The sequence below is a fragment of the Panthera pardus genome, unplaced genomic scaffold, assembly GCF_024362965.1.
Source record: "Panthera pardus isolate Hobbes unplaced genomic scaffold, ASM2436296v1 HiC_scaffold_12, whole genome shotgun sequence".
Lineage (NCBI taxonomy): Eukaryota > Metazoa > Chordata > Mammalia > Carnivora > Felidae > Panthera > Panthera pardus.
The window spans coordinates 52,926,941-52,948,708 of record NW_026526677.1 but is presented as its reverse complement, the minus strand read 5'-3'; the positions used below and the strand labels follow the sequence as shown (position 1 = coordinate 52,948,708).

Sequence of the window (21,768 nt, the reverse complement as noted above, 5' to 3'; positions counted from 1 at the left end):
ACAGAGTGAGATGTCAACTTGTCATTAGTGATTCTTCCTCCACTTCCATCTCTTTCCTGACTCCTGGTTAAATGCAAAATAAATTTGTAATATTCATTTTCTCCCATTTCTCCCAATGTTACCAAATTTTTCTGCCACCCTTACCTGAAGATCAGATAGCTCCAGGAATAGAGCCAATCTCTCTATTCCCCATATCATTCCCATTCATCAAAGGTTTAATAAGAAAGAGGAGAAGAATATCCATCTATCAGGTAGATCAAAGTGAGGAGTAGGAATAATACAGGTTTTTGTTCTTTGTATCTCATGGTGTTAAACACACTGCATTAATTTATATGAAAAATGCTTTTTCGTATGTAATTCAACCCATTATCTTTTAGGGAATTTGAGGACCAGTTATGTGTGTGTGTGTGTGTGTGTGTGTGTGTGTGTGTGTGTATTATGTATATGTATATGCATATATATATATGTAAATTTGCATGTCTATATGTGTATATTTATTTGACTGTGCATATAACTCTATTTGATTCCGAAACAGAAGCCAAAAATTTACTTCTTTTTTACTCGTGCACCTAAAACTACTTCACACATACAAATTCTCAGAAAAAGATAATAACATTTATTAAATGAATAAGTCACAGGAAAGTCATAACAAAAATCAGCATGCCCCAGATTATTAGTAACATAATTTCCATCTTAACTAACTCTTCCAAAAATCATCTTCATTCAGAATATTTTGGATCATGTATAAAAACAATAAAATAGAGACATTTGCATAGGAACTTTTAATGTGATAGTGAAACTTGGATTTATAAAATATTTTAAATTGAAATTATCTCATTATACACTGAATCCATAAATTTCCAAATTAATTTCAGAAGCTGTTTTGGGAAGTCTAATCAGGGGTACCTAAAGAGTTTCTAGTGTTTTGAGCACTATTCTATTCAAATCCTATCTATTCCTATTTATACAAGGAAAAGGGAGTATTACTTTGGACATCCTTGAAATTAGAGTACAACAAAGCGGTCCTCTATTCCTTGAGGTCTTCCTGGATATCTCCTTTTAAGGACTAAATAGCAAGTAATTTATTAAGTGATTTGTTATATAGAACTAGCTTGAGCAGCAGAATGTTGGAGCTACTTATCCTGAACTAATATTTTAGGAAAATCAGGAAAAGATAAGTTCTTTATCGACTAACTTCTTGAGATAAAATGATTTTGAAAACAGTGTGTAAATGATAGATGGTTGGGATAGATGGTTGGAAACTGGCAGAGTTCATACTTGAGTGGGACTAATCAGAGATAGATGCACAGAAAAAGCATCACAGCCTGTAGTGAAGAAAGTGGTCTATGTGAGGCCTGTTTGAAGTGGCAGAAAGATGGGATAAATTGAGATAGAAATTTAGATAGAAAAATTGAATAAGATCTGATTGATGCCGTCACGGTGTAGTGAGGGAAATACAAGTGGAAAGATGAAATCTGAATAAAATGTTGCATTGTGGTAGAAAAATACAGCAAATGCTGTGGGTATGAATAAGACAAAAGAAATTCCATGAAAGAAGTAAAATGGATCAAGGACAACTTTGTGTTTCACAGACAAGCATAGGAAGTTTATTCTAGGTAGAGAGAAACACATGTATGATTTTTAGAACAGGAATCAAAATTTTTACTCACCCTACCTTGTAGGGTGAGTACGCTGGTTTGCCATCTAAGTCTTGGGCTCTGTGGCCCTTTTTGCAATCTCTTCCAGATTCCAGATTAATGGTTCTATCTTTAAATGAAAACTGTCTGGGTTACTCAAGTGAACTACAGCATGAGGTTGTAGAATTATTATGGTTTTACATCCAAAGAAGGAAGCCCATCTTATTCTCACCCCTGATTTTCCAGGAGCATTAACCTCCTAAGAATTGGTTCCCTTCTAAGTGCTTAAACAGCTGCATTTCCGAACCAGTTAACCAACCAGTTACTTAATTCATCCCATAAGTATATGCTGATCTGTTCTATCAATATATGTTCACATATCCTCAAACCTTTGCCAGGTTCAGTGATGAGAGTGGGCCCCAGCTTCTCACCTTGAGTATCAAGATTTCTAATGTCCTGAAATGAATTATATCAGACAGTCATTTCCTCAGTTCTGTATCATGTTACTCATTACTTTACCATATTCCACAACCTCTACCTACCATACACATAAACACTATTTCATGTCCTATAACTGATAAAGAATGGAAGAAAGATTCTTTATTCCAGTGTTTTGTAACCGGTGGTCATTTTCTCCCTAGGGTATATTGGCAATGTCTGGAAACATTTTGACTGTCAAAATTTGGGTGAAGTGTTACCACTGTCTAATGCGTAGGTGCCAGGGGTGCTGCTAAATATCCCACAGTGCACAGAACTGCATAAATTTAAAGAGATATATGAACATATAGGAATGTCTGTAGCCATGATAGTTTATGGGTATACAATTTGTAATGGCCAAAGCTTATCTGTGTATTCTCCTTATCCCTTCCCTGTATTTATGTATTTCCTGTATTTATCTTCATTATGTACTTACTTTCCTTCCTTCTCCCTATTCTAGGTTAGCATGAACTCATTCCCCATTTCCCATGCTATTTCTCACAGCCCTAACCAAAGACTACACAGCCTTACCTTGCTTTCCAAGTGTATTTGAGAGGGTGGACTTTGGAAACATCATCTGACATCTCTCTGGGTCCACACTTTCCTAGGCAAAGAATGGGCATTTATATTGATGCAGCTACCCTGCTTCCAATAGGATGGGACTGTAGTCTCCCTGGGTTCTTGGCATAGACTGTGATATTCACTGGAGAGTTCTCTTAAAAGACCTCCCTGCCTTCACTAGAACTATGAGGCAAAAGTCATCTACTTTTTCTTTCCAATGAAACTCTGTATCTTTTCTGCTTTCCAAATTAAAAGTCTAAGCTCCTGATTAACACCTGAGCTGTTAAGATTATTATCAGCTATCTTCTTCAATGACACATTCCATTAGTCTGCCCTGGCTTTTTTGGTTCTACATTATCTGTGTTACAACTTAAGTCTGATGTGTCTGTAATTCCTTTGCCCTACTCCTCATGAACTATTTTGGTGAAAGACGGATAAAGCAACAAAGATATGAGAAGCCAAGATCCTGCAAAGAAGGAAGTTCAATAAGGTGAGCCCAACTTCTTACTCATCATTACCCCACTGGTTGTTTAATGATTATAGGAGCAGGGAAAGAGGCTGATGACCAAGGCAGAGGAAAGACACTCAGACACAAGGAAACTTACAGAGCTTAGATCCATACACTCTTGTATGGTTAACTGAGCCCGTCCATCCACTTTCCTAGCCTGGGTCCCAGATATCAACGTGAAGAAACTAGCTTAGGGTCACCTACTCCGTCTGTTGCAGTTCTTTAAAGCAATCTTATCCATTTCAGTTACCCCAGCTAAGACTTTACATTTTGCAGAGAAAATAAGAGCCTCCCCTAGTATGCTTTTTCTGAATTGTTGACCTATAAAATCTGTGAACATAATAAAATATATGATCTGTTGACTTTATACTATGAAGTTTTAGAGTGATTTATACATAAGAATAGAAAACCAAGAGAAAATCTGCCACCTTTAATCAGGTTCCATCTTCTTTTAAAATTTTTATTTATTTAGTTTGAGAGAGAGAGAGAGAGACAGAGGAGGATAGGGACAGAGAGAGAGAGGGGAGAGAGAATCCCAAGCAGGCTTCACACTGTCAGCGCAGAGCCTGACGCAGGGCTCAAACCCGCAAACTGTGAGATAATGACCTGAGCCAAAACCAAGAGTTGGATGCTTAACCAACTGAGCCACACAGTAATCAGGTTCCATTTTATTAAAACCCAAAATATGTGTCATTAGTTTGACAACTGTGATAGACAGGAGATTGATAGGTCTAAGAAGACTGTAGGTGAGGGCAGAAGAAAAGTGAGGAAGACAGAATTGAAAGCTTAGGTAAAAAGGATATTTTCTATGTGGAAATCTAAATTTGACCAAACTGTTACATTCAGTAACATGGAAAATAAAAAAAGGTTTATAACAAACTGATAGATTTGGCCAAAGAGATTTCCAGGCAGAATGCCAAAAGTGCCAGGTGATTTCTTTTAGCTATGTATAATAAAATTTAGACAGAGAGAGACAAGTTAAAATATGAAGGAGCCAGGACTTAGTGGCTTTTAAAACCAAGTCTATTTCCATTCTCACCCTCTCCTCACTGCAAAACATTCTCAAAATAAGAAACAGCTCCAAGGCAAAGATCATATGAGTGTGACTGTAAAACCTTTAAGATCTCAGTGGCTTAAATTAGTTTCTCATACAGAATTTCTGACAGATTAAAAGGTTTTACAGGATGCCTCAGAGACTCTCTTTATCAATTGTAAAGCTACTAAAAATCTTAATGGCAGTACCCCTAAAGAAGCCTCACAGAAGGTCCAGATGTATCTTGAAGGGAATTCTAATTGTGGCTTTTGTTTAATGGACCAGATTTTTAAATTGACACACAAGAAACCCGCAAAATTTTAAAGAACTTATATGAGCTTGGGATGAAAAAGACAAAAACAGTAAAAAGGAAAAGAAGACTGGACCACCGAATTTTGAAAGACAAGAAGGAAGTGGAGAACAATTACCAAGGTTTCAGCATGAGCGGTTTTATTTAAAAAGAAGGATGACTCAGACGGTGGAATCAAGAGCCCAGAGGGCAAAACCAAGAGCAACAAGGAATCACTTCCAGAGCGATAATCAGCAAACATGTTCTCCAGGCCATGGGCTAGTGATTACTGTGTCTCTCTCATTTTCCCTTTATTAAATCAGAATGTCTCATGTGCTTGTGCTCTGCCTATTGTATGTTGGATATGTGTAGGGCAGGATACTTTCTGTATGAATTCACAGGTCTCTATATAAAGGTAAATAATACTCAGCGAACCAGAGTCTCATCTGCACCTGAAACTGATTTGGAAAGTGAGATCATGTGCCTTGAGACTAAGTATGATAGTATAATGGGATAGGAACTTCTTGATGTTTGTTTGTTTGCTTACATGAAGGAGGAACATAAATAATTATGGCCTTCTGGTAGACTATGATTTTATTTATAATGTTTTTTAATTGTGAGAAAATACATATAAACTCTATCATTAGTGACATTTAGAACATATACAATGTTTTGTTACCATCACCACAACCCAGTTCCAGAGCATTTCAATCACTTCAAAAGGAAAGTGTACTCATGAAGCAGCCAGTGTACATTTCCTCCTTTTTCTCCAGATCCTGAAAACCAATTTTCTTTCTGTCACTGTGGCTTTTCCTATTCTGGGTATCATACAATCTGTGGCCTTTGCATCTGGCTTCTTTTACTTTCCATAATGTTTTAAGGCTCATGCATGTGGTAGCATGTGCCAGTACTTCATTATTTTTTTATGGCTGAATATTATCAATTGTATGGTTCTACTCCATGTTGTTTACCCATTCTTTAGTTGATGAACACTTGAGTTGCTTCCACCTTTTAGCAAGTAGTACCATTAAAAACATTAGTATAGAAGTTTTTGTTCAGACACCTGTTTTCAGTTCTTCTAAGTATATATCTAAGAATAGAATTGTTGGGTCATAGGTCAGTCTAGGTTTGAATTTTAGAGAAACAACCAAGTTGTTCTCCACAACACCTGCACTATTTTACATTCCAGACAAAAATATATGAGAGATATCGCTTCTCCCCATCTTCATCAATACTTGTTTTGTCTTTAAAAAAATTATTATTATAGCTTTCATTGTGTGTCTTGTGATATCTCATGCCTTTTATCTGCATTTCACTAATGACTAATGTTATCGAGCACCTTTTCAAGGGTATGTTGGCCATTTACATATTTTATGTAAAGAAATGTCTATTCAGCTTCTTTGCCCATTTTCTGATTGTGTTGCTTGTGTTTTTTGTCGTTGAGTTGCAAGAGTTGTTTATATATTCTAGGTACTAGACCCCTTTCAGTTATATGGCTTGCAAACATTATTTTACCATTTTACAGGTTCTCTTTTCACTCTCTTGATAGTGTCATTTGATGCATTTTTTAAATTTTGATGAAGTCCAAATTTCAATTTTTCTCTTATTTCTTGTATTTTGGTATTATATCTAAGTAACTATTGCCAAATTCAAGGTCTCAAAGATTTACTCCTTTGTATTCTTCTAACATTTTCATATTTACGGTTCTTGTATTTAGTTCTTTGATTCATTTTCATTTTATGTGTGTTTATGTGATGTCAGGTAAAGGTCCAACTTCATTCTTTTGCATGTGGATATCTGGTTGATCTGTTACCATTTTTAAAGAAACTATTTGCTCCTCTTTTGAATTGTCATGACCACAGATATTTGACTGTATATACTTGAGTTTGTTTTTTGAATCTCAGCTCTATTCCATTCATCTATATGTCTATCCTTATGCCAGCACCACATTGTATTAATTACCATAGCTTTGTAGGCTGTATGAGTGTTTCAAACTAGGCAGGGTTTTTTTTAAGATTATTTTGACTATTTGGCACCCCTTGTAATTCAATATGAATTTTAAGATCTGAGTTTCTAGTTCTGTAAAGAAGGTTGTTGAAATTTTAATAGCTTTTGCATTGAATCTATAGAGTTTTGTGGAGACTATTACCATCTTAACAATATCGTCTTCAACCTATGGCCGAAGGATGCATTTCCATTTAATTAGTTCTTTCATTTCTTTCGTCAATGTTTTGCAATTTGTACTGTGCAAACTTTGTTTAAATGTGTTTTTAAGTATGTTATTCTTTTAATGTTACTATAAAGGGAATTGTTTTAATTTACTTTTTGTATTTTTTTATTAATAGTGTATAGAAATATATTGGTTTTGTGTGTTTCCTTCTTTTCCCTCCAACTATGCTGAATTTTTATTATTATATGACTATGAATATGTTAATATGGTCATTCACTCTAATAGGTTTTTTATATGTATTGCTAATTGCTATGGCTAGAAATTTCAGTACTATGTTGAATACCAAGAATGAGAACAGGCATTCTTGTTCTGTTCCTGATCTTAGAGAAAACTGTTCCATCTTTTATCATTAAATATAATGTTAGCTGTGGATTTTTCAGATGAGATCGGGCGCATTCAGGGTGGTATGGCCGTAGACCAGCTGTGGATTTTTCAAAAATGGCCTTAATGGTGAGAAGTTCTCTTTAATTCCAATTTGCTGAGTGTTTTATTATGAAAGGGTGGCCTGTGTTCTTTAAAAAATACTGACACTTCACTCATCAAAAACTGTGTTTGACTCCTCTCTCTATGAATTAGAGGAGGCAAATAGTTGTTTAAATAAATACAGTATGGTGAAGGCAGTGCTATATAATTTCTCAGAATCGGTTTTAATAGATCATGCAACTTCCATTTTGTATTGCTGGGAAGACTACTTGTTGGGGCCTTTGTAAGAAGGTTGATCCTGATTACACCATACTGGAGAAACCACAGGCAGTTTCTCTGGATACGAGTTCTGGATTGAGCCCTTCAATTATCCTGGCCTAGAAAACAGACATGAGAGTAGAAATTAGTCCAAATCCCACTAGTCCCAGCCACCAGTCATATGGGTCACCCTCAACAATTTGAATGATTACAGCTAACGTCCTAAACATTATGAAGCAGAGAACAGTCCTTACTTAACTTTTCTAAATTCCCAGTCAATAAAATTTATGAGATTAATTTATTTGTTTCATGCCTTCATGCTGCTAAACATAAAGTTGATTAAACAGTAATAGATAACCAAACCACTTACATTTATCTGGAATCACATGAGGCAAGGAGACAGAAAATGACATAGAAGAAATAATTTGAAGGATTTCTGCTAACATATGATAACATATACATTATAAAACTACAGAAAGACATAATTCCATACATGGTTTCCTTTGATGTGCAAAAGATTTTGTTTTGATGCTGTCCAATAGTTTATTTTTCTTTTGTTTCCTTTCCCTTAGGAGACATATCTTGAAAAAGTTGCTATAACTAATGTCAAAGAAATTACTGCTTATGTTCTAAGAGTTTTATGGTTTCAAGTCGCATATTTAGGTGTTTATCCATTTTGATTTTATGTTTGTGTATGGTGGCTGAAAGTGGTCCAGTTTCATTCTTTTGTATTAGCTCTTCAGTTTTCCCAGCACCACTTACTGAAGAGAGCAAAAGAAACCATCAACAAAACAAAAAGGCAACGTACTACATAGAAGAAGTTATTTCAAATGACATATGATGAAGAGTTAGTATGCAAAATATATAAAGAACTTACACAACTCATCACCAAAAAAAACCCCAAAATCCAATTAAAAATGGGCAGAAGAAGCAAGCAGACATTTCTCCAAGTAATACACACAGATAGCCAACAGACAAGTGAAATGAAGATCAGAGAAATACAAATCAAAACCACAATGATATATCACTTTACATCTACCAGAATGGCTAGCCTCCAAAAGACAAGAAATAACAAGTGTTGGAGAGGATGTAAGGAAAAAGAAACCCTCATGCATGGTGGGAATTCCCTCATGTTGGTGGGAATGTAAATTGGTGCAGCCACTGTGGAAAACAGTATGGAGGTTCCTTAAAAAAATGAAAAATAGAAATACCATATGATGCAATAATTCCACCACTGGGTATTTACCCAAAGAAAATGAGAACATTAATTTGAAAAGATATATGCATCCCTATGTTTATTGAGCATTATTTGTAATAGCCAAGATATGGAAACAACCTAAGTGACCATTGATACATGAATGGATAAAGAAGATGTAGTACACACACACACACACACACGACAGAATATTACTCAGCCATAAAAAGATGAGATCTTGCCATTTATGACAACATGGATGGACCCAGAGGGCATTATGCTAAATGAAATAAGTCAGACAGATAAATACAAATACCATATAATTTTACTTATCTGTGGAATGGAAAAAAACAAATAAAAGAACAAAAAGAACAAAAAGCAGAATCATACTATGAAAACAGAGAACAGAGGGGAGGATACTATGTGGATATGTACAATGGGTGAAGGGGAGTGGGAGATACAGATTCCAAGTATGGAATGAATAAATCACTGGAAATAAAAGGTACAGCATAGGGAATATAATCAATGTTATTGTAATAGCATTGTATGGTGACAGGTGGTAGCTACATTTGTGGTGGACATAGCACAATGCATAGAGTTGTTGAATCACTAGTTGCACACCTGAAACTAATGTAACATTGTGTTAACTATATTCAAATAAAACAATTTTTTAAAAACAGCCACAAATCTCAATAATGACATATTTAAAAAAAAAATAACAGTATATCAAGTAACATTGTCGAAAACCAAAGACAAAAATAATTAAAAGCTTCAAGCTAAATAAGACACATCACCTTTGAAAAGTATGAGTGATTTGTCTCTCTCTTTCTCCCCTGTTCTCATTTGTTTTGTTTCTTAAATTCCACATATGAGTGAAATCATATGGTATTTGCCCTTCTCTGACTTATTTCACTTAGAATTATACTCTCTAGCTCCATCCATGTCATTGCAAATGGCTCAAGATTTCATTCATTTTTATGGCTGAGTAATATTCCATTATATATACATATACATATTCATATACATATACATATACATATACATACCACATTTTCTTCATCCATTCATCAGTTTATGGACACCAGGGATGTTTCCATAATTTAGCTATTGTAGATAATGTTGCTATAAACATCGAGGTACATGTATCACAGAAACAGGCTCTTGACTATAGAGAACAAACTGATGGTTACCAGAAGGGAGATGGGTGGGAAATGGGTTAAATAGGTTATGAGGATTGAGGAGTGCACTTGTAGTGATGAGCACCAGGTGTCTGATGGAATTGTTAAATCACTATATTGTACACCTGAAACTAATATTATACTGTATGTTAGCTAACTGGAATTTAAGTAAAAACTTTAAAAAATAACAAAAAAATATAAGGGTTTATAAACTTATGTGTAGTAGCATGTGGGAGTAGCTATATGCTTAACTCATAAAAACTTCAGTGTTTTTAAAAAAAAAAGTCCAGAAAGAGATAAAAAGAATCTCAAAGTGAAAACATAAACCATGCCCCAAAATGTTGAAAACACATCATAAATAAAGCATACCATCGTCAATTTGGTTCCATAGAAATAACTTCTGAGATGCAGAATTTCATATACAAGATATACTGAAGAGTACTCTCAGGAATTACAGCTTTAAGGGAGCTTGTATGTACAGAGAGAAGGGCTGACATTTAACACTATATTTTTAATAGTTTTTCTATTTTAATATTTTTAATATTTTTTCTATTTTAATTTTTCCATTTAATATTTTTTCTATTTTAATTGAGTAAACTGAGTAATTATATAATTATTTAAATTTGTTTTTACATTTTATTTATTTTTGATAGACAGAGACAGAGCATGAGCGGGGGAGGGGCAGAGAGAGAGGGAGACACAGAATCTGAAGCAGGCTCCAGGCTCTGAGTTGTCAGCACAGAGCCCGACAAGGGGCTCAAACTCACAAACCGCGAGACCATGACCTGAGCGGAAGTTGGACGCTTAACCGACTGAGCCACCCAGGCGCCCCGAGTCATTATATAATTATAATTAAATTACAAGAGTTCTCTCTATATTTTTAGACAACTCCTTTGTCTTACACATGATGTATAAATATTTTCTCTCAGATTATGGCTTTCTTTTTCATTTTATTACTAGTAAGCTTTGAAGAAAAAATATATATACTTTAATGAAGACCAATCAATCATATAAAAATATTTATTGCTGCTGTTGTCATATCTATGGAATTTTATGTGAACAATATTACAAATAATTTTATGTTGGTTATTATACTTTAGCTCTTGTCTTTAGGTCTCTGTTCCATTGTAGGTTAATTTTTTCTATGATGTAAAGTAAGGGTCTAAATTAATCTATTTGCATGTGGATATCCAATTATAGCAATCTGGTATCATCAATGCACATATTATTAACTTCAAATATAAAACCTGCCACTCAAACACAATTAATGTTATTGGTCTCAATATTCCCCTCAATTTTTCCTCCTTCCTACTGGGTTAGACATAAGGTAACTAACTCTAATTTTCACAATGCAGGAAATGTGAACTCTAAAACAGACCTTCCAAGACCTCTGACTAGTTAGCTATCTGTCTTGAGGAAAACCCTCAGGACTCGCTCCCTAATCTGTTTGGTCCTGACCCCATAGATTACAGGATTGAGAGCTGGCGGAACAACCACATATAGGTTGGCCAAGAAAATGTGGATATATTGAGGGATATTGTGGCCAAATCGGTGTGTCAAGAAAGAGAAAAATGCTGGTGTGAAAAAAGCTAAGATAACTCCAGTGTGGGAGCCACAGGTGTTGAGAGCTTTGAGTCGGGCCTCCCTCGAGGGTAAGCAGAAGACAGCATAGAGGATCCTGACATAGGAGAGAATTATAAGGAGCACATCCAATAATAGGAGAGAAATGTTGCCAAGACCGAACATAATATTCACTTTGATGCTGGCACAGGCCAGGCGAGCAATGCCCATGTGTTCACAGTAGGTATGAGGGATGATATAGTGCCCACAGAAGGGCAGCCTCAGGAGGAGAAATACCAGAGGGGCCACCATGCACAGGCTCCTCAGAATAGCCATGCCTGCAATGAGGCTGATGATTTTGCTGGTGAGGATCATGGTGTACCGAAGGGGTTTACAAATGGCAACATAGCGGTCAAAGGCCATGGCCACCAACACAATGCTCTCCATGGCAGTGAAGAAGTGGATGAAGAACATCTGGGAAAGGCAGCTTTCAAAAGATATATCCCTGAGGCTGAACCAGAAGATGCCCAGCATTTTGGGGACGGTGGCTGTGGACAAGCCCAGATCGATGGAGTCCAACATGGCCAGGAAGTAGTACATGGGCTCATGGAGACTATGCTCAGTCTGGATCACAAACAGGACAGCAGCGTTCCCCAAGAGTGCAACAAGATACACAAAGAAAAAGGGAAATCCAATCCAGACGTGCACATCTTCTAGCCCTGGGATACCCAGGAGGAGGAACGAAGAAGGATGGAACTGGGTGTCATTAGGCATAGCCATTCTTTCTGCTGCAGTGTTTGCACAATTCTTTGTGCACATCAGAGACAATTATTGACTTCTCATTAGTGAATTCTTCTCCTCTTCTCCCTTTGTCTAGATTCCTAGTAAAATGCAAAAAGCACTTTCATCTTCCCTTACTCTTTTTCAGAAAGAAGTTAAATAATTATTTTAGCTAACAATACCATATTATATACTTCAAAATTGCCAAAAGACTGTATCTAAAATGTTCTCACCCCCAACAATAAATTGATAATTATGTGATGTGGTAGGAGTGATAGCTAAAGCTATGGCGGTTACCATATTATAATACATAAATTCATCAAATCAACACACTGTACACTGTGAACTCACACAATGTTTTATGTCAATTATATTTCAATTTTTTTAAAAAGGAAAGAAGATTAAACACACTCCTTACTGTGTGCTATCCTCTCCTGAACATCATCTGGCACCAGGAACAAAACCAGCCTTAATCTGCTGCCACTCTACCTAATAAAAAGAGAGACATAAAGACAAGAGGGCAGAAGAGTATCTCCTGCACAGCTGAAATTCAAACTCTGGAGTGTAGCCAGAAATAAAGGAGAAAGATAAAATTCCACAGTCTATGTATCTGATCGTGTCCTACATATTTTTACTTACTGTGCATAGTGCTTTCTTTGGTATTTGTAATCTCAATTATTCCCCTGTTAGGGAATCTAAAATTCGTAAAGTGTAATGTGCATAATCCTGTGTGTATGTGTGGAGGGGTTGTGGGGGGGGTGGGGGTGGGCTAAATGTGTAAGGGGCACTAAGGAATCTACTCCTGAAATCATTGTTGCACTATATGCTAACTAATTTGGATGCAAATTAAAAAAAAAAAATTAAATTAAAAAAATCCTGTGTGTATGTGTGCATGTGTGCAAATGTGTGTTTATACATTTTTTATAGGTTCTTGCAAATACTAGATATGTGACTCTTAGAGCAGAAGAAATTATTTATCTTTGTTTATTCATATGCATGAACAAATTGCCATATGAAAGTTCTCAATTTAAACATTTGTAAACAGATGAATTAATTAAAAAGAGACGGGACAGAAAACACTTTCAATGTCTTATTTTATAAAATAAATACTCAGTTCTATCATAATTTAGTTTTTAAAAAATTTACCTATAAGATTTGAAAAATAGATAATGACTAAGAAGGGGAGATATTTGACAAAGAGTATTTTGCAGTTATGATGAAAGATGAATTGAGAGATTATTTTAATCTAGGTAAATTTATCATCTGGAGAGTACATAAGTAAACATATACAGTAAATAAACTGACCAGGTATAGGCCAGCTGGGGGAGGGGAGACTAGATATTTAGGGCTAGACAGCTTTCAAATATATCTCTGTCTTGTATCCATGGAGACAGGGCAGGAGCATCTTAGACATCCTAGAATTCAGTTCCTACCAAGATTCTATCCTAGCTCTCAGGTTTTTATGGGTGTCTCCTTTAAAGTAATATCGGAAGAAAAAGTATCAAGTGATTTTGTTTTACAGCATTTATCCAGAATATGTGGGAATTCTGAACTTATTTATAGAAATTAAAAATTTAAAACAAATAAGGGAGAAGTCCGTTACTGCACAGTTTATTTGAGAAAAGCTAGTCATAAAGAAAATGTGACAGTGATTGTCACATGCAGAAAGCTTAGATTCAACTTTTGGAATACTTGGTTGTTGGAATAAGAGCTGACAGGCATCCATTAAAGATAAGTACATATAAAGGTCAGTACCTCCTACTTAAAATCCATAACAAGACAAATGACTTGCTAACTGTGCCCATTTGAAACCTATGAAGGATAGCAAAAAAAATGAGAGATAATTTTGTAATTGGAGAAATTGTCTCAGGAAATATATGTCTGTGTGTGTGCGCATGTGTAGCTAAACCTGGTCTGCTAGGGCCGGAGAGGAGACAATTGAAGTTCTCAATTTTGCAATGTGAAACTATCAGAGATAGTTTTTGCCTTTCATTAGTGAAGAATATGCAAGGTAAGTGGAGAGGTTCTCTTCGCAATTTATTCCATCAAATATTTATGAGGTCCTCTGTGCACCAGCATTGATTAGGAAATTTGAATACAAGTTCAAAGAAAACTTGTCACATACTCTCAAGGAGGCCATTAAATGGAAAGGGAGATAAAATTCCAAAAATGAAATTAAAAAATTGTATTGCAAGTGCTATGTTAGAAATATATAGAGAATGTTGTAGGTATGGAGGTAGATCAAGAAAAATGCCATGAAGGAGGTTCAACTGATGCTAAGATTCACAGAACAATTCTTCATCCAAAGAAGGAAAAAAAATTTAATCTATATAGAATGAAGAGAAAGAACAAACTGAAAATAAAAGTATGGTGGCCAGTCAGGGCATGAAAAAGGAATCTGTTACCGTCTTGATGACTTTATCTAGAAATTCAGTAGATTGACAAACAGACTGTTAATAGTTTCATGTCTTGGTCACTCTTGGGGCTCCATATAGCAGAAACTTAAAAAATAAAATAGGGCTACATCCCTAGAAAATTAACGTGTCCCACTTAGTTCTGTAGATTTTCTAGGAAGGCTTGCAAATTGGTGCTTCTGAGAAAAACTCATTTTCAGTCTGTAAACACTGATCAAAGCAACCAATTACTTAATCATTCTGTAATTATTTCATCATCTATTCACATATCCTCCAATCTGTTGGGTTTAGAAATAAGACTGGGTCGTAGCCCTTCATTTGACCTGTTACTTCTAAGGTGATACATGGGATTACATCTGTCTAACCAACCATCATTTCCTCCATGTGCCATCCTCTTAGTCTACTTTACTCCACTAACCTCCACCACACCCCAATATCCACATTCCCATTTCTGGAACTGCCAGCAGAAGGAGAAGAAATGATGGACACCTCCTCATGCTTGCCTAATCTTGCAGTATCATGACTTTTTCACTTTTATGTAACCTTATTCCCTTCTTCAGACGCTTCATCACCATAGGTCTTATTTAAAAAAAAAAAATCTACATTTCATGGCCATGCTTCATGATTCATTTACTCCCAAATTGATTAATTAAAAAGAATTTATTAGTCACGTTTACAATACCTGACACAGTTCTAGAAATAGAGAAAGCAAGTCCTTGCCCTCCTGATACTCACATTCATGCACCTGTATAAATAGTCAGAAGAGTCAAAAACAATCGGTAAACTGACACCAGATACATTTGTGCATCTCCTTCCACATCTCACTCTTTAGTTTTGTGTGTGAGATTTTGCATGGTCATAAGTACAAGTGCATGCAGTAAAGTGTACCCTCAAGAGGTTAAGAGTATGAGCATGCATTCTCTCTTGATCTTGTTTTCATGTTTATCTGTCCTCCATCTCTCCATACTACCTTGCCTGCCATCAACTCTTTCCCCATCCCTTTTGGTATTTTTCACAATTTAATCATGATATGACTTACATTGGTCTCTAAATCTCTACGAAATATTCCTTGGCATCTTCTTGGGACATGTCACTTATTATGGAAATACCTATGAATGGAAAGTATTTATATTTTTCTTACAACCCCACACCTCCTGGGATGGGGACATAGAGTGTCTTGGAGATCCATTCCCAGAGGATTCTAATTATTTGACCTGTCTGGCAGGTACCAGAAAATAACCCCTCACAGGATGCATCTTCATTTGTCCTGACTCAAAACTCACTTACTATGAACAGCCTCTTCCCTATTAGTCAAAAACAAGTAATAGAAATTGTCTAAGATTGCAGCTTCCTGAAGCAATAATATTATTAGAGCTAATAAAAGGCTGACCAAAAAAGTTAAAAGAAAAAATTGGAAAATGAATTGACCATACAGAGTTTTTCAAAGGTCTGAAATATTTCTTAACTATAAAGACACATACATGTACATGACTACACACATCCCCAGGAAAGTCCTGAGAAAACCCTAATCTGTCATCTTTGGTGAATATTGAGGAAATAATATCAAAATGCAGAATGTGGGGTGTTGGGGTGGCTCAGTCGGTTGGGCATCTGGCTCTTGATCTCTGCTCAGGTCATGATCTCACAGTTTTGTGAGTTCAAGCTCTGCATCTGGCTCTGCCCTGGGAGCACGGAGCCTACTTGGGATTCTCTCTCCCGCTCTCTCTCTGCCCCTCCGCTGCTCACACTGTCTCTTTCTTTAAAAAAAAAGCTTAAAAAAAATACAGAATGCAGTTCATTCTATTAGAAAATATCTGGTGTACTCCAGAAGTCATTTATCTCTCTCTGTCTTTCTGTCACACACACACACACACACACACACACACACACACACACACGGGGTGGGGTTGCTACATTGCAGAATGCACATATTTTTAATTTAAAAAACTACAGAAAAATATCTCACTGAGTACAGATAAAAAAAGTCTTCAACAATCTATGAACAAATCAAATCCAACAGCATAGTAAAAAAAAATTATATAGCATGACCAAATGTAGTCTATCCCAGAAATACAAGGTGGTTCAAGATAAGAGAAACAATCAAAATATCACATAACATTAATGAAATCAAGGGGAAAAACCACATAACCCTCTTAATTAATGCAGAAAGAACATTTGACAAAACCTAAAAAAGCTTTTATAACAAAAACATTTTACAAACTTAGAGTATAAGAAAACTTCCTTGACATTATAAAGGGCATTCATGGGAAAAAGAAACAAACAAACAAAAACTGCAGTTCATATCATAGTCAATGGTGAAAGATTGAAAATAATCTCTCTAAGATCATACACACGAAAAGAATGCCTGCTTTCAACATTGCTGTCTAAAAATTTACTGGAAGTTCTAACTAGAGAAATTTGGCAAGACAAACTCATTCAAATAGGAAAGGAAGGAGGGAATCTCTCTCTCTCTCTTTCAAATAAATAAACTTTAAAAAAAGAAAAGGAGTGAGAGAGGGAAGATGGCGGCGTAGGAGGACGCTGGGCTCACCACGCGTCCTGCTGATCATTTAGATTCCACCTACACCTGCCTAAATAACCCAGAAAACCGCCAGAGGATCAGCAGAACGGAGTCTCCGGAGCCAAGCACAGACGAGAGGCCCACGGAGGAGGGTAGGAAGGGCGGCGAGGCGGTGCGCACTCCATGGACTGGCGGGAGGGAGCCGGGGCAGAGGGGTGGCTCGCTGGCCAAGCACAGCCCCCGAGTCTGGCTGGCAAAAGCGGAGTGACCGGACGGACTGTGTTCCCACAGCAAGTGTGACTTAGCGTCTGGGAGGTCATAAGTTAACAGCTCTGCTCGGAAAGCGGGAAGGCTGGAGGGCAAAGGGAGGGAGAGCTGCTGAGCCCCCGGACGACAGAGCTCAGTTTGGCGGGGAACAAAGGCGCTCACCAGCACCATCTCCCTTGCCCATCCCCCAGCCAAAATCCCAAAGGGAACCAGTTCCTGCCAGGGAACTTGCTCGCTCTGTGCAAACACCCAACTCTGTGCTTCTGCGGAGCCAAACCTCCAGCAGTAGATCTCACTCCCTCCCGCTGCCACAGGGCCCCTCCTGAAGTGGATCACCTAAGGAGAAGCGAGCCAAGCCTGCCCCTCCTGCCCCTGTGCACCTTACCTACCCACCACAGCTAATGTGCCAGATCCCCAGCACCACAGGCCTGGCAGTGTGCAAGTAGCCCAGACGGGCCACGCCACCCCACAGTGAATCCCGCCCCTAGGAGAGGGGAAGAGAAGGCACACACCAGTCTGATTGTGGCCCCAGCGGTGAGCTGGGGGCAGACATCAGGTCGGACTGCGGCCCCACCCACCAACTCCAGTTATACACCACAGCACAGGGGAAGTGCTCTGCAGTTCCTCACCACTCCAGGGACTATCCAAAATGACCAAACGGAAGAATTCCCCTCAGAAGAATCTCCAGGAAATAACAACAGCTAATGAACTGATCAAAAAGGATTTAAATAATATAACAGAAAGTGAATTTGGGATAATAGTCATAAAATTAATCGCTGGGCTTGAAAACAGTATAGAGGACAGCAGAGAATCTCTTGCTACAGAGATCAAGGGACGAAGGAACAGTCACAAGGAGCTGAAAAGCGCTTTAAACGAAATGCAAAACAAAATGGAAACGACGACAGCTCGGATTGAAGAGGCAGAGGAGAGAATAGGTGAACTAGAAGATAAAGTTATGGAAAAAGAGGAAGCTGAGAGAAAGAGAGATAAAAAAATCCAGGAGTATGAGAGGAAAATTAGAGAACTAAGTGATACACTAAAAAGAAATAATATACGCATAATTGGTATCCCAGAGGAGGAAGAGAGAGGGAAAGGTGCTGAAGGGGTACTTGAAGAAATTATAGCTGAGAACTTCCCTGAACTGGGGAAGGAAAAAGGCATTTAAATCCAAGAGGCACAGAGAACTCCCTTCAGACGTAACTTGAATCGATCTTCTGCACGACATATCATAGTGAAACTGGCAAAATACAAGGATAAAGAGAAAATTCTGAAAGCAGCAAGGGATAAACATGCCCTCACATATAAAGGGAGACCTATAAGACTCGTGACTGATCTCTCTTTTGAAACTTGGCAGCCAGAAAGGATTGGCACGAAATCTTCAGTGTGCTGAACAGAAAAAATATGCAGCCGAGAATCCTTTATCCAGCAAGTCTGTCATTTAGAATAGAAGGAGAGATAAAGGTCTTCCCAAACAAACAAAAACTGAAGGAATTTGTCACCACTAAACCAGCCCTACAAGGGATCCTAAGGGGGATCCTGTGAGACAAAGTACCAGAGACATCGCTACAAGCATAAAACATACAGACATCACAATGACTCTAAACCCGTATCTTTCTATAATAACACTGAATGTAAATGGATTAAATGCGCCAACCAAAAGACATAGGGTATCAGAATGGATAAAAAAACAAGACCTATCTATTTGCTGTCTACAAGAGACACATTTTAGATCTGAGGACACCTTTAGATTGAGAGTGAGGGGATGGAGAACTATTTATCATGCTATTGGAAGCCAAAAGAAAGCTGGAGTAGCCATACTTATATCAAACAAACTAGACTTTAAATTAAAGGCTGTAACAAGAGAGGAAGAAGGGCATTATATAATAATTACATGGTCTATCCATCAGGAAGAGCTAACAATTATAAATGTCTATGCACCGAATACCGGAGCCCCCAAATATATAAACCAATTACTCACAAACATAAGCAACCTTATTGATAAGAATGTGGTCATTGCAGGGGACTTTAACACTCCACTTACAGAAATGGATAGATCATCTAGACACACGGTCAATAAAGAAACAAGGGCCCTTAATGATACATTGGATCAGATGGACTTGACAGATATATTTAGAACTCTGCATCCCAAAGCAACAGAATATACTTTCTTCTCGAGTGCACATGGAACATTCTCCAAGATAGATCATATACTGGGTCACAAAACAGCCCTTCATAAGTTTACAAGAATTGAAATTATACCATGCATACTTTCAGACCACAATGCTATGAAGCTTGAAATCAACCACAGGAAAAAGTATGGAAAACCTCCAAAAGCATGGAGGTTAAAGAACACCCTACTAAAGAATGAGTGGGTCAACCAGGCAATTAGAGAAGAAATTAAAAAATATATGGAAACAAACGAAAATGAAAATACGACAATCCAAACGCTTTGGGACGCAGCGAAGGCAGTCCTGAGAGGAAAATACATTGCAATCCAGGCCTATCTCAAGAAACAAGAAAAATCCCAAATACAAAATCTAACAGCACACCTAAAGGAAATAGAAGCAGAACAGCAAAGGCAGCCAAAACCCAGCAGAAGAAGAGAAATAATAAAGATCAGAGCAGAAATAAACAATATAGAATCTAAAAAAACTGCAGAGCAGATCAACGAAAACAAGAGTTGGTGTTTTGAAGAAAAATAAACAAAATTGACAAACCTCTAGCCAGGCTTCTCAAAAAGAAAAGGGAGATGACCCAAATAGATAAAATCATGAATGAAAATGGAATTATTACAACCGATCCCTCAGAGATACAAACAATTATCAGGGAATACTATGAAAAATTATAGGCCAACAAATTGGACAACCTGGAAGAAATGGACACATTCCTAAACACCCACACTCTTCCAAAACTCAATCAGGAGGAAATAGAAAGCTTGAACAGACCCATAACCAGCGAAGAAATTGAATCGGTTATCAAAAATCTCCCAACAAATAAGAGTCCAGGACCAGATGGCTTCCCAGGGGAGTTCTACCAGACGTTTAAAGCAGAGATAACACCTATCCTTCTCAAGCTATTCCAAGAAATAGAAAGGAAAGGAAAACTTCCAGACTCATTCTATGAAGCCAGTATTACTTTGATTCCTAAACCAGACAGAGACCCAGTAAAAAATGAGAACTACAGGCCAATATCCCTGATGAATATGGATGCAAAAATTCTCAATAAGATACTAGCAAATCGAATTCAATGGCATATAAAAAGAACTATTCACCATGATCAAGTGGGATTCATTCCTGGGATGCAGGGCTGGTTCAACATTCGCAAATCAATCAACGTGATACATCACATTAATAAAAAAAAAGAGAAGAACCATATGATCCTGTCAATCGATGCAGAAAAGGCCTTTGACAAAATCCAGCACCCTTTCTTAATAAAAACCCTTGAGAAAGTCGGGATAGAAGGAACATACTTAAAGATCATAAAAGCCATTTATGAAAAGCCCACAGCTAACATCATCCTCAACGGGGAAAAACTGAGAGCTTTTTCCCTGAGATCAGGAACACGACAGGGATGCCCACTCTCACTGCTGTTGTTTAACATAGTGTTGGAAGTTCTAGCATCAGCAATCAGACAACAAAAGGAAATCAAAGGCATCAAAATTGGCAAAGATGAAGTCAAGCCTTCGCTTTTTGCAGATGACATGGTATTATATATGGAAAATCCAATAGACTCCACCAAAAGTCTGCTAGAACTGATACATGAATTCAGCAAAGTTGCAGGATACAAAATCAATGTACAGAAATCAGTTGCATTCTTATACACTAACAATGAAGCAACAGAAAGACAAAGAAAGAAACTGATCCCATTCACAATTGCACCAAGAAGCATAAAATACCTAGGAATAAATCTAACAAAGATGTAAAAGATCTGTATGCTGAAAACTATACAAAGCTTATGTAGGAAATTGAAGAAGATATAAAGAAATGGAAAGACATTCCCTGCTCATGGATTGGAAGAATAAATATTGTCAAAATGTCAATACTACCCAAAGCTATCTACATATTCAATGCAATCCCAATCAAAATTGCACCAGCATTCTTCTCAAAACTAGAACAAGCCATCCTAAAATTCATATGGAAGCACAAAAGGCCCCGAATAGCCAAAGTAATTTTGAAGAAGAAGACCAAAGCAGGAGGCATCACAATCCCAGACTTTAGCCTCTACTACAAAGCTGTCATCATCAAGAGAGCATGGTATTGGCACAAAAACAGACACATAGACCAATGGAATAGAATAGAAACCCCAGAACTAGACCCACAAACGTATGGCCAACTCATCTTTGACAAAGCGGGAAAGAACATCCAATGGAAAAAAGACAGTCTCTTTAACAGATGGTGCTGGGAGAACTGGACAGCAACATGCAGAAAGTTGAAACTA

General features: G+C 37.2%; 1 protein-coding gene across 1 annotated transcript; it reads right to left on the bottom strand.

Annotated features, from left to right (window-relative positions):
- Window positions 1-11,187: 11,187 nt before the first annotated feature.
- LOC109261361 (olfactory receptor 52E8) lies at window positions 11,188-12,168 on the bottom strand. The gene has a single exon (XM_019439911.2). It carries the CDS (start codon window positions 12,166-12,168, stop codon window positions 11,188-11,190), a length of 981 nt encoding a protein of 326 aa, XP_019295456.2.
- Between the last annotated feature and the right edge of the window lie 9,600 nt (window positions 12,169-21,768).